Source organism: Cryptomeria japonica, chromosome 7, assembly GCF_030272615.1.
Source record: "Cryptomeria japonica chromosome 7, Sugi_1.0, whole genome shotgun sequence".
Classification (NCBI taxonomy): Eukaryota; Viridiplantae; Streptophyta; class Pinopsida; order Cupressales; family Cupressaceae; genus Cryptomeria; species Cryptomeria japonica.
This window is the reverse complement of record NC_081411.1, coordinates 2,152,852-2,170,836: the sequence shown is the minus strand read 5'-3', so window position 1 is coordinate 2,170,836 and position 17,985 is coordinate 2,152,852. Positions and strand designations below refer to the sequence as shown.

At 35.8% G+C, this 17,985-nt stretch overlaps 1 protein-coding gene across 1 annotated transcript; it reads right to left on the bottom strand.

Annotated features, from left to right (window-relative positions):
- Positions 1-8,947: 8,947 nt before the first annotated feature.
- Positions 8,948-17,243, bottom strand: LOC131056766 (protein SUPPRESSOR OF npr1-1, CONSTITUTIVE 1). Its single transcript, XM_057991024.2, has 6 exons — positions 17,071-17,243; positions 11,523-11,727; positions 11,153-11,419; positions 10,910-11,027; positions 9,505-10,697; positions 8,948-9,220 (listed from the first exon to the last, which is right to left on the bottom strand). Exons 1-6 carry the CDS (start codon positions 17,241-17,243, stop codon positions 8,948-8,950), a joined length of 2,229 nt encoding a protein of 742 aa, XP_057847007.2.
- Positions 17,244-17,985: the final 742 nt, after the last annotated feature.

The window sequence follows — 17,985 nt, the reverse complement described above, 5'->3', positions numbered from 1 at the left end:
GAAAGCTTTTGAAATGTAATGTTCATTTTCAGTCAAAAAAAATAACCTCCAAGGGAAGAGAACTGAAAAAGAAGCCCCCACGACACAAAAGAAGTCCAAACTTCCTATGCACAAGATAAGAAACACCAAGATGAAGAATGCACGCCCATTAATATCAAAGGAAATTCCAAAACTAATTTTTCTGTGAAGAATTCATTTGCCGTGGATATAAATGTCCTCGCCATGAAATCCACATTGGGTAGTTGATAAAGTAATTTATCCTTTTCATATTCATTGAGATAAGGCAGCCATATCTCTTTCGCTTTCTAAATTTTCCATGAAAAGACGTGTTCTACATTTTCTTGGTAACGCATTCGAAATAGCCATCTGCAATTGTTTTCATTACACAATATTTAATCTACATTGGAACTTCTTGAAGAAGGCACGCATAGGGATAAGATAGAATAACTGCAGAATGTTATTTTATTGAAAAATTCTTCCTCGCGAATCTAATGGCGGCAACAAGAAATTGGACTAAGTAGTCTTTCTAATTGCGCGAAACGATAGCCGGCATGGTGACAGCAACTTGCAAAAGGAATACATCAAACAAATTTTGCCCCTTATTTTTTTCATCCATTACCGGACTGAACATTAATATATAATTTACATAATTGACGTTTCGCATTATGTTTGGTTGTATGCTTATTTTCTACATCGAATAGAGCTCTACAGGCGGTAGAGTCCAGGAGGAATGAGCTGGCAATGTTGAAGAAGGCAGAACAAAATCCCATTACCAGCAAAGTATGTGAAGAAAACAAGACTATAGGCATAAAACAATGAGCAGATAAAAAGTTAATATTTACTGCACAGAAGAACAACAGATAAATTATGCCATTTATCTCTGTATGCATATATTAAGATATTTTTCTAAAATAAATAAGAATCAAAATAAAATATCAATTGGAGGTCTGTCGTTTGCAGGCATTTGCTGGCCTTGGTTCCTCTCCCCGCTCTATAAATTACCCACCAAATGTTTGGAGCTGTTGTATCGTTTCATCAAATCCTGGGCGTTCTTCTTTAGGAATTTGCATACATTTCATCATTCTAAGCTTCCATGGCTTCCTCCTCATCTCCCCAAGAAGTTTTAGGATATCAGGACCAAAGGGAAAGATCGACTGTATCTCTAAAAGAATACGATGTATTCATCAGCCAGCGAGGCCCTGACGTCGAAAATACTTTTGCTAAACAGCTGTATAATATTCTTCAGGAAAGAGGGTGCCACGCATTTCTCAACTGTGAAGAGATAAAAGAGGGGGATTCTCTAGTTCCTTCTGCCGTTCGTAACGGCATCTGCTCATCTTTTGTTCAAATAGCCATTTTTTGCCAAGGATATTCTGAGTCCTCCTCGTTCTTAGACGAGCTTGTTCTCATGTTAGAACAACCTGACGCCCTCTTTATTCCCGTCTTCTTTGATGTTCAGCCGTTGGAGCTTCGCAACATTGCTAATAAAAGGTCGTCCTTTTATTTTTCTCTAAGAACAGGCAGGAACTTTCATAAGTTGAACGAACGGGAAAGAGCTCTCATAGCTGCTTCATACTTCTCTGGCTATGAACTTGGCCAGCATAATGAGTAAGATTACTGTCATGTGCTTTGTTTTTTCGTTTTCTCCTATCCGTGACATTCATTTTACCTTAGAATAATTGACTTTTTGAAGAGATTCTTGGTTTTGGCTTTCAGCAATTTGTGTGAAATGATCGTTTCTCGAGTGCTGCAAGTACTGCGAGAAAAGGAAAAGTGGACACCGTTGCATGTTGCGGAATATCCAGTTGGACTTGCCGAGCTCGTCCAAGATTTTGAAAGTTGTTGCTCAGAGACGGAGAAGGAGGACAAGGTGAGGATGGTAGGGATATTTGGACATGGAGGGTCTGGCAAGACCACTCTGGCAAAAGAATTGTTTAATATGAAGCGTTTAGGCTACAATGCGTCATGTTTTCTCTCTGATGTGAGGGAATCACATGCCAAAGGTGAATTGCACTGCTTGCAAAGTCAGCTCTTCAAAGATCTTTTCGATGAAGATCGAAAGTTTATGAATATCGATGAAGGACTGGGAAAGCTGAAGGATCGTCTGGAAAGGGCAAGGCATTTGGATTTCCTTATAGTCCTAGATGATATCGATCATCGGGACCAGTTAGGTGCCCTGTTATTAGAAGGCATGCTTAGACCAGGTAGCCTGGTAATTGTGACAACACGTATCCGAAGTCTGTTGACGGGTGCTGATATCTGTTACAAGATGAAGGGAATGGATAAGTATCATGCTAAGGATCTCTTCTGCAGCCATGCTTTCCGCGGACGTGATCTACCCATTGCATATGAGAAATTGGTTGAAAGCTTCGTGGAATTCTGTGGAGGTTTACCCCTCTCACTAAAAATTTTGGGTGCACATGTTTATGGGCGAGATGAGCATTATTGGGAGTTAGAACTGGAAAAGGTTAGGAAATCTCTGCCAAAGGATATAATGGAAAGGCTTATAATCAGCTTTAATGGTCTGAACAGTCAGGAGACACAGATATTTATAGATATTGCTTGTTTTCTTGATATGAAGTTAACATGGTATATGAAAAATAGAGCTTCGTTAATCTGGAACGCATCCGGTTGGAATGCTGAAGATGCAGTTCAAAAGCTGCAAGATAAATGCCTGATTGAAGTGGGCAGTGGTGATTTCCAGAGCTTTGAAATGCAAAATCATTTCCGCGACCTGGGAAGGCAAATGGCAGATGAGTTGGGCCCTCCTCGCCTGTGGCAACCGGAACTTCTTAAATCCATGGTGTGCTTCTTCTTTAAATATTTGAAATTAAAACAATAAGGGTTTTCTAATAACATTTTAAATTTTTTTTTTTTTTCCATCCGCAAATTTAACTCTGATCCTTATCATATGTAGGAAGCCAAAGGATTTAAGCAAATCCTAGCAGAAACAAAGAGCAGGTGTTTCCATTCGTTCAAGGATTCGTCCCTCAAAACCAACATTACTTATTTTATAGGCACTTTAAATGAATCTGCTGAGGCTGATCTCCTGTTGCTTGATATTGATAATTATCGTGGCAACTTCAAAAGCATTCCTTCGTGGATTCCTCTACGAAAATTGCGCTGTTTGATCATTAGGAACATGGAAGAAATCTGGAACACTTTGGAGCAACAGTTGCAGATTAATACCCAGGTATTTCACTATTCTTTCCTACAACGGCAGAGCATTCATTTCAGAATACTTGGTTAGTACTGACAACTAATTCAATTTTTGAGATAAATTGTGAATGCCAGGCCAGTCTCGAGCTGAGAGTGCTGAAGATTTTTGAGTCTCCGTCGTTGCAAAATCTTCCAGATTTGATAGGAATGTGCAGTCATTTAGAAGTATTATATATAAGTAGTTCCTTGGAGAATACAGATGTAACATCCTTCGTGCAATCACTTAAAAAAATGACTAATCTTAGATCATTGGAATTGTGGTTTGGGGGCACACTCTTCTTCAGTGGAAATTTGGATCTGAGCAAAGGTGGAGATTCAACTAATTTTGAAGCTGCTTCTACAAGCAGCTGCATGAATAGCCTTGAGACAGCAGTATTTCGCAGATTAGATAATATATCAAAGTTGGTAATTAGTGGAGAGATTTGTCCCAGACTTCGATCATTGGAAGTTATGCATATGTTTAATCTGAATGAAATTGACTTAAAGCAGCTAGAAAGTCTGAATAATCTTCAAGTGTTGGGATGTGACAAACTAGAAACCCTATCAGGATTAAAGGAGCTAGAGAAACTGAATACCCTTACAGTCCAGCGATGTCTGAGATTGGAAATCATATCAGGGTTATCTTCTGTAATAGGGCTTCGCGAGTTACACACAGAGTCATGTAATGGATTGAAATCGTTGCCGAACCTTTCAGATCTGCGTAATCTGGAGCGAATCACGATTGCTGAATGTCAACAGCTGCAGAGTGTAGAAGGTGTTGAAAAGCTGCAAGAATTGAAAAGTCTGGTAATTGGAGGACCTGACAGTGGAGATGCAAATGTATTCAATTGCATTCATGGACTGCGGGTACTACTTACTTTCTCTAAATGGAAACAGTACTTAATTTCGAATATAAAGTAATTTTCTTAACTCGTTTTGAAAAGAGATATTTAGTGTTCTGTTGGAGAAAATGAGAGAATTCTTACTAATTTGTTAAGTTGTGTTTTAAAAAATATGGTCTTTTGCGTTTCCAATATTTAGATCAATTTTTTAAAGTTTAAACCATTTTACATTGATATTTTAAATGTTTCAGAGGTTGCCGTCAGAGTTTGCCATTTTAACAAGGAAACCAGTGGACAGAGCTTCGTCAAGGATGGATGTCAATTTGTTTTCTGAGGTGATCGGGGCTGAAGCAGTGGCTGAGATTGAGAAAGAGAAAGATGGAAAAGGGCTGACTATGATTAAGTCATCGAGTGCAATTACTGTATACGCTCTGCTTGTAACCTCAAAGATAGGTTTTCAAGTGTCTGCATATCAAACTTCACTCGTCTCTTTTCGACAGCTTCAAGGTGGAATATTTATGGTTACAGTTTTACTCACCTCGGTTAAGACTAAAGTTACCATCACTAACAGTGCCACAATACTTGGGGGATTTAAGGCCACGGTGAATGAAGGGGAAGAAGGGAAAGCTTTGACTGTATTGCAAAGAATTGTTGACCGATTGTATCAACAAAATATGGAACCGATGTTGGCGGTATGTGACGTGGCAAGCGGGAGTGGAAGTATTATGGAGTGTGATTAATTTGGTTTCCTTTGGCTATTGAAAAGCATTTGTCACCTTTGTTTTATTTTATGAGAAGTCTTTGATGACTAGTCTTTAATGTATGGAGTTATGTTCTAAGTTGCTTTTTATTCAATAAATTAATAGAGTACCATCTTAATGTTTTCTTATCCACTCTTGTATGGATTTTTAGTTTTTGAATCACTTCAATTTTAATGGATAGTAAATAGTAGTTGTTTGCTTCTATTATTTATTTTAGATATTTAAATTAAATTTTAGATAGTTTAATGTATGTATATTTTTTAAAAAAAAAAATTATTGAAGTTGTGATTGATTAAAAAATTGCACCCTTCAATGTTGGTGTTATGTGAATCCATGATTGAGAGTTTATAGTAATATGTGATGTCTTTTATTTTCATCCAAAATCATTGGATTTAATATCATTGTGACATATTCTTGTTTAGTGCTAGTGCATTTCATATTTCTAGCTGGTGTTTTATCTTGTTTTCCAGAGGATTACTTCACTGTTGTGTTCTAGTTACGTGCTTTGAAGTTGATGTTGTTGATGCTTCTGTATAGCTCATGGGCACAATGGAGTGGTGGCAATATCCTATAGTCTTTGATATCACTGGGATCTTATGCTTGTGTTCTTTGGACTGGTGCATTTTCACCTTGGCTTATTCCTTTTCTCCCATAGGTAGCATGTTGAAGGATGGTAGGGATTGTTTCCTGAGATGGTGGACATCTTGGATGTTGTTGCATATGTCTTGATGGAGCATGAGAGCATGTTTTGGACCTATGTGGTTTCCTGGATGGCAGTGATGATGTGATTTCATCAGGTGGCTCTTAGCAATGTAAATCTTGTGATGAGATGAGTCGTGTAAGGTCTTAATCAAGTGGGAGATTGTTGGGATTAAGGTGTGTCAACCTTAGGAGTCCCAAGAAAATTATTTTAATTAATTATATTGTCCTATGTGCTGCTTTTATTTATTTAATGGAATTTATTAAGTTTCCAAAGTGTAAAGCTTAATTGTGAGGCCTAATGACAAGTTGGGTACCACAAGCTTTGAGAAGAAAGTGAAATTGTGACACTTGTCACAAGGAGGGAACTTCAAAGAAGTAAAATTCTTAGGAGCTTCTCAAAACCCCCTCCAAGCAACATGTGGCAATTGCTTCCTATATTTTAGCATGGATTTGGAAAGATTCCTAGCGGGACCAAATCTTCCACTCGAATAGGCTTGGAGTAAAATATAAAGTTTCGAATTAGCAAAAGGCTATTTTATTTCATCATGGATGATTTTTATTTATGGAATAAATAATATTTGTATTAAATATTATTTATGCGAGAGTTATGCAAAAGGAAGTTTCTATTTACATTCACAAATACAATGAATGCGGATGCATTTGGGAAGTTGTTTGTTTTTGCATTTTAAGCTCTATAAATATAATTTCTAGGGGAGTTGTAAGAGAGAAATTCATTATTACAGGGGTTATGCTACCATATTTTCTCCAGGATGGAGTAGGATGTAAATCTCCATGTAAAGGTTTAGAGCCTAAAGACTGTATTGTAACTGTATTTTGACACTTGGCTTCTCCTTCCACCTTTTCCTCTATCCTGTAGGTGTAGGAGGAACATCTTCCACCTTTATCTCTCACACCTCAACCTCTTATTTCATAGCCATCCAAATTGCAAGATTTAATCAGGACCATTGATCTCCACCACCTAAGCTTATTCTCTCAGAAATTTAGAAATAGAGGTATCCTAATCCATTTTCAAGTTAATATCTAATCTCATAGTGATCTAGGAGTCTTCATTTTGCATTCGTGAGTATTTGAGTTTGAAGCAATTTAGCATTTTAAAAGTTTTATCGTAGCATATCATTATCTATGCATATTAGCTTAATATCATTTAGCGTATCATTTAGCAATCATCAATCAACAACTAGTTATCTGTCCATTCTTCATGTGTCATCTTGGAAGCTAAACAGCGCTTGTATGAGAGCAACATCAATATGCAACCAAGAACTATGGGGATAGGACACAATGAGACATAAAGGTAAAATCTTTGATATTTTATTATTTTACTTTGTTTCATTGGTTGAAGGTTGAGTTCCTATAGCTTTTTGTATTTTATGATGAGCTGACAAGTTCCAGGTTTATTTTGAGGAGTTCAACTTAAGTCGACACAACAACCATATCTCATTCACTTTCTAAATTTTTCATGAAAAATATGTGTTCTACATTTTCTTGGTAATGCATTCGAAATGACCATCTGTAATTATTTTCATTACACAATATTTAATCTACATTGGAACTTCTTGAAGAAGGCACAAATAGGGATAAGATAGAATAACTGCAGAAAGTTATTTTATTGAAAAAATCTTTCTCGCAAATCTAATGGCATCAACAAGAAATTGGACTTAGTCCCACTTAGTCCAATTTCTTTTTTGGTAATTTTGGTCTAGAAAGTGGTTCGTAATATTTTCTCTTTTAATAAAAAGAGGTTTGATTTGCAATTTTTAAATTTTTGGTTAACACTTCTTGGCTTGAATCAGTGGATCTTGGCTTACTGGACCATAGTGGTGGAGTGTAAGAAAGAGACTTACCCTTGTGATCATGGGTTAGTTATTTTTTTCTTTGAATCTTCTAAGGATTGTGAAGTTGTTATACCCATAAGTGATTGGAAGTGGGATTTGCATCTTCTCTTGCAACAAATTTTACTCCTTAATCCAAATCACATATTCAACAATGCTCTATCGAATGTCACTTTCAATCAAATAAAAAAGTGCATTTGATCGAAATTCTTTTAAACAAAACTTCCAATCGAACATTTGAAAGTGATTTTTGCTTTTATTTTATTATTATTTAATGGTGTTCGATCATACCTCTTTTTTAGGGTTTTTTAAAATAAAGTTTCAACTGTGGAAAATGACAATTATTGTTATTTTCCACAATGCTTGGGCCCCAGTGAATGAAGCAACACTAGGGATCATCTGAACTAGCGAAGTAAGAATGCAAATTTTGAGCATCACTACCTGCAAGTTGGTTCTTATGATATTTTATTGTGTGTGTGTGAGAGAGAGAGAGAGAGGAAGTGAGTGACTGATAAAGGAAGAAAAACTAATATCACTCATAAGCATGAAAATGTTGACCATAAAATCAAATTTGGAGTAGATTGTATTGAAGCAAAGTGAAAACTATGATTAGATATTGGTCTTATCCTTGACATTGCATATTATAGTTAAAAGAATTCAAAGGTATTTATTTCAAAATATGTCAAAATTTATATAGTTTAATTTTTTCATGGAAATAGTTTCACAAATTTTAAAATTGTTGTTCATTTTTCATTTGTTCTTTTAGTTTACTATGTCTAATAATAGGCTCACAAAATTACATATATTGTGGAATCTATTGAAAAATTAAAGGGTCTAGATATTGAAACAATTGAATTGGGAGACAATGTGTCAGTCAATACATTGGAGTGTTTCTTTTTAATATAGAATAAAAATGGAGTACACAAGAATTTTACTTGAAATTATATATACAACCATAACACATGCAACAACACAAGAATTATATTTCTGTTTTTTGAATCTTATAGCAAACTAAATATTTTTTAGATTGAATCAATTGATTGTCTCTAAATTCTAGAACAATACATGTGTTCCTTTGAGACTTACCAATACTCAATGTATAGACAATATTTCTTTAAAAATCATACAAACCCTTTCACTATGAAATTTCTCTCAAAAATATTTTCAACATCTAAGAAATTAGATCTTTTTCTTTAGGATCAAAATATTTACATTTTAAAAAACTATAATAATAAATAATTAATAATTATTCTCTTAAACAAAGAAAACAATTGATGCAGATTTATTCAAAGACGATTGGAGAACATTCAAGATAACTTGGAGCATACCAAGACACCCTAACAAAATAACAAAATAATTGACAAACTTTAAGCAATTTTCCTTCAAAATGAAGATTGCAATAATTTCGAGGGAGACTCCCTTCATGAATGATGCAACCTATCAACAATTCTATGTAATAAATGCACAATTTTCCATTCTTCACCTTCCTTCAATTCTACCCTGTACCCCTTCTTCATTATTCCATAGCTCCTATAAACATCTTCCATTTTCATATAATAACAGTAACTCCAATAATCACACGCTACCATTGTAATTACCCATTCTCCCTCACGCAATTCAACTGCGCTGCCATAATCAAGGGGGCAATGTGAAGTGATTTATTTATATCCTCTACCAAAGTGCAGCTATCAACAATAATCACAGTGCATCCAATGGCTGACATTTCCTTGAGAGCAGTTTTGTGAGTACCAATTTCAGTGACTGCTTGGATGCCAAGATCAGCATCAGAAAATAGATATTCGTTTAACGTTGACTCCGCTCCATCCACTGCTTTTCCAATCACAAGGATATAATCTGATGGCACAAACTGAAAAAAATACGAATGAAAAATCTATCAGTTCAAATTCTTTTTGTTTACAAATCACTTAAAAGAATACTATATTGTAGAACAAATGACATGAAAAAGCTGAGGGTCAATAATGAAATATTAAAACACTCCCTTTAAAATGAGATTTATGATTGGCTATGAGAAGAAGTCATGAACTCGATACCTTCAACTTGGGAATACAATTCCGAATCATTGTGTTGCAATAAAAGAGTTTCATACTTTTCAGTGCATTCAACTCTTCAATACCTGTTAATAGTCTCCACCTTCTCACAGCTCTTAATTACAACCCACTTCAAGCAGCTCACACTGGCAAGACTTCGCAACTCCTCAAGCTTAGGGCAGTCATTAATGTACAACTTTGTAAGCTTTGTAAGATCAGCGGTTCCTGCTACTCTTTGCAAATCTCTGCAACTTCGTACAGATAGACTGATGATAGTCGTTGGCAGCATAATGTTATCTATCTTCTCACAATGATTAATCTCAAATTTCTTCAAACAGCTCAGTGTGGCAAGATTTGGCAACTCCCGAAGCTTAGGACACTCACTAATAATCAGCTCTCTAAGCTTTGTGAGATCACCAATTGCTATTACTTCGAGAGCTGTTGGCAATGTAATGTTCTGTAGTTTCTCACAGGAATCAATCTCAATATCCTCCAAGTAGCTTAGTCGGGAAAGACTTGGCAACTCCTCAAGCTCGGCACATTGTCTAATAATCAGCCGTGTAAGCTTTGTAAGGTCATCGATTCCAGCCATTCCTTGTAATTCTTTGCAACATATCAGGGTGAGACTGATGAGTGTTGTTGGCAGGGTAATGTTCTGTAGCTTCTCACAAGAGTCAATCTCAATTTTCTCCAAGCAGCTCAGTCTGGAAAGACTTGAAAACTCCTCAAGCTCAAGACACTCACTAATAGTCAGCTCTGTAAGCTTCATATGATCACCGATTCCTGGGACCCTTTTCAATTCTCTGCAACGTAGCAGGGACAGTCTGATGAGTGTTCTTGGTAGAATAATATTCTGTAGCTTTTCACAAGAATAAATCTCAATTTGCTCCACTCTAGCAAAACATGGCAACTCCTCAAGCTTAGGATAGTCATTAATGAATAACTCTATAAGCTCAAAGTTACCTGACACGCTTTTCAAATTTTGACAACCAACCAATCGAAGACAATGGAGCTTCCTAGACCCATCAATTATAATCCTCTCCAAGCAACTTGAACCTCTAAAATCTGACAATTTCTCAAGCTCTGGACAGTCACGGATGCTTAATTTTATGAGTTTTTCATAACCAAAACATACCTTTTTCAAATTTGGACAACCAACCAACACAAAATATTTCACTTTCACATTTCTGTGAAATGTTATCCTCTGTAGACACTTCATACCCCAGAGACAAAACTTCACAAACTCTGGGCAATCAGTAATATTTAACAGCACAAGATTTGTAAGATCAGATGTCCCTGTCAATCTTTTGAGTTTTTCACAATTTGTAATGTCAAGACAATTTAATGTCTTTACCCTTGTTAAATTCAATTCCATAAGGTTTTTCATTCTATGAAGTTTGATTGATTCAAGGCTGGGATAGTGGATTCCACTAATGAAGATATTGGAAAAAAAATTTCACTGCTAATCTCTAGCTTTTCGAGAGCACTCATTGGGGCCCAAACACTACCGGACTTTCCCTTATTTTCTAAGAACACATTTTCTAAACTATCTGATATTTCTGAAAAATTTGGGAACTCCTTCAAAGAGGTTTGAGAAATCAGCAGCTCTTTCAAGTGGGAGGGTGCCTGAAAATAAAAGAAAAATTTGTAATAAGCGCTCAATGATTGAAAAATACTCAGACACACATATAACCTAATGAGTTCCAAATACCGTTGACGGAGATCTAGTGTTTCCCTGAAAGATCAAATACCTGTCTACTATTCTCCCACAACGTTTTGAATTGTCCAAAGTGGATTTTCAAATAACGCAAATTTTGAAGAGGAATCCATGAAGGAATGCTTGGCAGTTCTTTTGAACTCCCATCAAGCTGCAGCCACAGTAAGGAAGGCAACGTATCAAAACAAATGTCTGACTGGCCTAGGAAGAATGTAATGTGAGAATCCATGGACTTGTCGAAAATGGAATGGAAACACCGGACATCGGTTTTGGCAAGAATTTTTTTGAAACCCCCTAATTCCTGCAAGCGCAGTAGCAATTCAGTTTAATATTAATATAGTAGACAACTAGGATTTGTAATATTATAATACTAGGAAGAAAATCTGAATGTATAATAGGCATACCAAATATTTCAGATCTGCAGGACGCCACAGACGATGAGGAGGACCGAATTCAGGTGCCATTTCTCTTCCCAAGTCCCTAAGGTGGTCATGCATTCTCAATTCATCATTTTTTATTCCTTCTAGTTCTACAAGACATTTGTCTTTGAGTGTTTCCAGGGCATGTTGACCGTTCCATCCTGATCCCTCCCATACTCTTTCGGCTATACTTTTCCGTTTGCCCACAAAAAAGCAAACAATATCCATGAAAACCTACTTTTCTTCACCATCCAATGCATCAAAACTTATTCTCAATCTTTGCTTTACATCTCGAGGCAGCGTTTTTCCAAACATCCAATAATCCTCACTTCTGTTGATAACTGATGTTGCTTTAGCATGCAGTTAGATAAATTTAGTTAATAGTTTTTTGTTTATTCATGCAAATAAAGCATGTACTCCAGCATGCATTAATCCTTAAGACTATTTTTAGTTTTGTTTTTTGCATGAGTTTGTTTTTTAGTAAATAAAGCATGCTCTGCATGTACTTATTGTATTCTTAATTTACGGAGTAGTTTGTTTTTTTTAGTTTGAGAGTCTTAGTAGCTTTCCATGCAATGCTAGGAATTTATTTAGAATTGTAGTTATTATTAATTCTTTAAGGCTGCAAATTCTTTCTATATACAGCCTCTATGTGATTTTTTAATTAAGCTTCAATAAAGAAATTGGTGTGTGCAATTCCAAAATATAGGGCACTTTGTTTTTTATTCTGAATTGTGATTTGTTTTTGCAATTTATTCTTTTTGTTGTTATTGTTTGCTAATCAGTTGGTTTAGAGAGGATAGGTCAGGTTTAAAATTCTACAAGTGGTGTCAGAGCAGGTAAAATTATTTTGGGTTAAAGTTTTATTGTTGGAATTTCGCCAAAGTTAATCATGTCGAATTCTAACCATATGCCCATTCCAGAATTTGATGGGAATAATTATGATTATTGGTGCATTAAGATGCTGACCTTTTTTATTGGAAAAAATTTGTGGGAGATTATTGAATCAAGTTATGAGGAGCCAGCTGATTGGAATGCCCTTACAGCCAATGAAAGAATGGCAAGAAAGGAAGCAAGGAAAAAGAATGCTCAAGCTTTGTTTCACATTCAGATAGCTCTTGATAAGATCTTATTCCCAAGAATATCAGGAGCAACAACTACCAAAGATGCCTGGAAGACTCTACAAGAAGCTTACCAGGGTAGTGATCAAGTTAAAGTGGTCAAGCTTCAAACATTGAAGCGTGAGTTCAAAAATTTGAAGATGCAAGAAGCTGAAAGTATAAGTGATTATTGTGTCAAAGTCAAAGATGTGGTCAATAAAATGGCTACACTTGGGGAAATTGTAAGCAATGAAGTTTTGATAAAAAAAGGTGTTGAGATCTTTGACACCCAGATGGAATCATGTAGCAATAATCATAGAAGAAAGCAAGGATTTGACAAAACTACAGTTTGATCAACTGGTTGGATCCCCGATGTCTCATGAAGAAAGATTGAAAGATTCTTTTGAAGGTGTAGAGAAAGCATTTTCCTCTAAATTGTTAATCACAAAAAATGAAGATGCAAGCAGTAGTAGTGCCAAAATCAATCAAGGCCAAGGTAAAGGGTGAAGCCAAAATTCTTCAAGAGGTAGAGGAGGAGGTGGCTCAAGAGGAAGTGGTGGTTTCAAAGGAAGAGGAAGAGGTAGATTTGATAAGAGAAATGTTCAAAGTTGCCATTGTAATAGGTATGGCCACTTTGAAAGAGAATGCAGATTGAAAGAAGGTAAAAGTGCTAACTATGCTCAAGAAAGTAGTGAGAATCCTTCTAATCACTTATTTTTATCTTATGCCAAGGGTGAAAATACTAGTAAAGATGTTTGGTACCTAGATTCTGGATGCTCTAACTATATGACAAGGAATGAGAAGTTGTTCTCAACAAAGGATGGAAGTTTCAAATCCAAGATCCAGCTTGGTGATGATAAATCATTGGAGGTTGTTGCCAAAAGAGCTATGGAGGTCCAAACAAAAGAAGGTATAAAGAGTATTCATTATATTTATTATACTCCACAATTGAAGCACTATTTGTTAAGTGTTGGGCAGCTATGTGAGAAAAATTATAAAGTAGTCTTTGAGAATAAAACGCGTACTATCTATGATAAGAATAAGGGTAATAGGGTGATCACTATTGTTCCTATGACAAGAAATAGGATGTTCCCCTTGAGGTTTGCTGAACATAACAGTAGTTTGGCAAATATGGCTTATGAGGATTCAAGTTGGTTATGGCATCTCAGGTATGGACATTTAAATTTTCATAGTTTGAAATTTCTAACCTCACATGCATTAGTTTCTAGTTTGCCCAAGGTTGAGGAACACAAGGAGGTTTGTGAAGGTTGTGCTAAATGAAAGCATGCAAGAGAAAAGTTTCCAAAGGGCAATGCATGGAGGGCTCATCACCCACTTTAGCTTGTTCATTCAGATATATGTGGTCCTATGCAGACTAAGAGTTTGGGTAAGTCATCATATTTCATCACTTTTATTGATGATTACTCACGAAATTGTTGGGTATATTTTTTGAAGGCCAAAGATGAAGCCTTGGATATATTCAAGAAGTTTAAAACCCTTGTGGAAAATGAGAAAGGGTGCAAGATCAAATGTTTAAGGATTGATCATGGAGGAGAGTTTTGCTCAAAGACTTTCCAAAGTTATTGTGATTTTAATGGCATCAAGAGGCAACTTACTACTGCATACACACCTCAACAAAATGGGGTAGCTAAAAGAAAGAATCGTATTGTGGTTAAAATGGCAAGGTGCATGTTACAAACGAAGGGATTGAGCAATTCTTATTGGGGAGATGAAGTTGCTACAACGGTGTACATCCTCAACCATAGCCCCACTAGTGCACTAGAAAAGATGACTCCTTATGAAGCTTGGTATGGTAAAAGGCCTAATGTTAATCATTTCAAAGTTTTTGGTTGTTTGGCTTATGTGCATGTACCTAATCAGAATAGACAGACGTTAGATGCAAAGAGTGAGTCATGTATTTTTATTGGGTATAGTGAGAAAAGCAAGGCTTATAGATTATATAATCCCCTCACTAAAAAATTTATTGTCTCAAGAGATGTGATTTTTGATGAAGGGGGAGTTTATGGTCATCAAAAAGGTCATGTTGAGAAGCCAAAATCTGTTTTGAATGATGATATAATTGTTGATATTGATCATGAGCAGCCAACTAATGTTTCTGTATCTAGTGGTTTAACTCCACCAAGTAGCCCTTCATCAAGTTCTTTAGTACCAAGTTCAAGTCCAGCTTCTTCTCCAAGTTCTACAAGGAAGGTAAGGAAATTGAGTGATATCTACCAGAGGAGTGGAAATCAAGTACATGAAGAAAACCCAATAGGTGAGACAATGAATTTTGCTTTATTAGCCAAGGCTGATTTTGAACCATCATGTTTTGAAGATGCATGTACTAACAAGGTTTGGGTGAAAGCCATGGAAGAAGAGATGGATTCCATTCATAGGAATGACACTTGGGAGTTAACAAAACTTCCACATGACAAAAAAAGGATTGGCACCAAATGGGTCTACAAGACCAAGTTTAACAGTGATGGGAGTGTTGAAAGACACAAAGCGAGATTAGTTGCTAAAGACTTCAAATAAAAGTATGGAATTGATTATGAGGAGACATTTGCACCAGTAGCAAGACAAGAGACCATAAGAATGCTGATTTCATTAGCAGCTCAGAAGAAGTGGAGCATACATCATATGGACGTGAAAAGTGTCTTCTTGAATGGGTACTTAGAAGAGAAAGTATATGTGGAGCAGCCACAAGGTTTTGAAGTGGAAGGAAAAGATAATTATGTCTACAAGTTGAAGAAGGCTTTGTATGGCCTCAAGCAAGCACCAAGAGCGTGGTATGCCAGGATTGATGGATACTTTCAGGAGAATAGCTTCCAGAGAAGTAAGAGTGATCCTACCCTTTACTACAAACAAGAAGGTACTGATATTCTCATCATAAGTTTGTATGTTGATGATCTTTTGTATATGGGTAGTAGTTCTAAGATGAAAGATGAATTCAAAGCTGCTATGATGAAAGAATTTGAGATAAAAGATCTTGGTCTGATAAAATATTTTTTAGGAATGGAAGTTTATCAAAGTAAGGATGAGATTTTCATTTGTCAAACAAAGTATGCACAAGATATGTTGAAGAAATTTAATATGACTGATTGTAACCCTGCCTCCACTCCAAGTGCTCATGGAGTTTTGTTATGTAGAGATGATGGTGTTGATTTAGTTGATGAGACAACTTATAGAAGTATTGTGGGGAGCTTGATGTTTCTAATTCACACAAGGCCTGATATTGCCTATTCAGTTTCACTTGTTTCAAGGTATATGACAAATCCATCTGAAATACATATTAAGGAAGCCAAGAGGATTTTGAGGTATGTGAAAGGAATTTAAGTTTTGATATTCATTACTACTCTTCTGAAAAGTTCAATCTTGTAGGCTTTAGTGATTCAGATTGGGGAGGTCGTATGGATGACCGTAAATCTACATCTAGAAATTGTTTTTCTTTTGGTTCTGGTTTGATTACCTGGAGCTCAAAAAAGCAAAGTATTGTTGCCCTCTCATCTACAGAAGCAGAGTATGTTGCAATTACCTCAATAGGTACACAAGCTCTTTGGCTCAGAAAATTTTTGGAAGAAATTGGAGAAAAACAAATTCAACTTACAGTAATTTATTGTGACAATGTGAGTGCCATTAAGTTAGCTAAGAATCTAGTTCATCACAACAGAACAAAGCATTTTGATTTGAAATATCACTTCATACGAGATTTGGTGTAGAAGAAGGATGTCGAATTAAGCACATCAACACCCAGGATCAGCTAGCAGATATATTCACCAAACCGATTGTGAAAACTTAGTTTATAGCACTACGAGATAAAATTGTGAGGCCTCTCAGCATCAAGGGGGAGTATGTTGATAACTGATGCTGCCCTAGCATGCAGCTAGATTAATTTAGTTAATAGTTTTTTATTTATTCATGCAAATAAAGCATGTACTCCAGCATGCATTAATCCTTAGGACTATTTTTAGTTTTGTTTTTTGCATGAGTTTGTTTTTTAGTAAATAAAGCATGTTGTGCATGCACTTATTGTATTCTTAATTTAGGGAGTAGTTTTCTTTTTTTAGTTTGAGAGTCTTAATAGCTTTCCATGCAATGCTAGGAATATATTTAGAACTGTAGTTATTATTAATTATTTTAGGCTGCAAATTCTTTATATATACAGCCTCTATGTAATTTTTTAATTGATCTTCAATAAAGAAATTGGTGTGTGCAATTCCATAAAATAGGGCACTTTGTTTTTTATTCTGAATTGTGATTTCTTTTTGCAATTTATTCTTTTTGTTGTTATTGTTTTCTAATCAGTTGGTTCAAGAGGATAGGTCAGGTTTTAAATTCTACAACTTCTACCATGAACATGCCTGCCCAAAACTTGAAGAGACAGAGGTAACCCTCCACACACATCTACAAAGGAGTTAACCAAATCTTCATACCTGCTAGAGTGATTGGGTTGGTCGAAAGCATGCCAGCAGAAAAGTTCTCTGCCATTATGTCTATCCATTCCTTTTAAATTATAACCAGCAGCAATCCCTGCTGTTATAAGAACCCCAGCATCACGGGTTGTCACGATGATCGGACTATTATTAGATTTATTTAAGATATCCATGATAAGTAGGGCATTTAACTGCTCCACATGATCGATGTCATCCACAACAATTAGAAAGCTTTTAAGGAGATCCATTTGTTGGTATCTAGTCGATCTTTGATATAGCTTTTAAGGAGATCCATTTGTTGGTGATCTAGTCGATCTTTGATATAGCTTGTTCCATCCTCTATACTTGTAAAATTGAGATCTTTTTCTTCGAAGAGATCTTTGAGAAGCTTAAATTGCAAAGAAGATAATTCACTTTTCAAAGACGCTTCACGCACATCAAATAAAAAGCTTTCTTTAGAGTAATTTGATTTCTTTCGGTTAAACAACTCTTTTGCAAGTGTTGTCTTCCCCACTCCACCCATGCCGAAAATGCCAACTATCTTACCCTTATCCTTCCCTTTCTTCAGCCCGCACTGGTTTTCAAAATCTTCTACAAGTTCATCAAGACAACGCCTTTCAAAATCTTCGACAAGATTGTTAAGCCCCACTGGGTATCTAGCAACATGTAAACATCTTTTCCTTTGCACTTCGTTTTGCACAGCTGCTACTATTATTTGGCAGTGCCTGTCACTGAAACTATATAGAATAAATGGAGGATTCCATGAGAATATATGTTAAACCAGATTTGAAGCAAGGAAAGAAGTTATAAAGATACAAATATCAAAAATATGGAAATATTACCTATTAAATTCTTGGTCGGATATGAATGAAATAGATTGAAGGGCTTCCTTCCACTGTTTAAGATTTTCCAAGT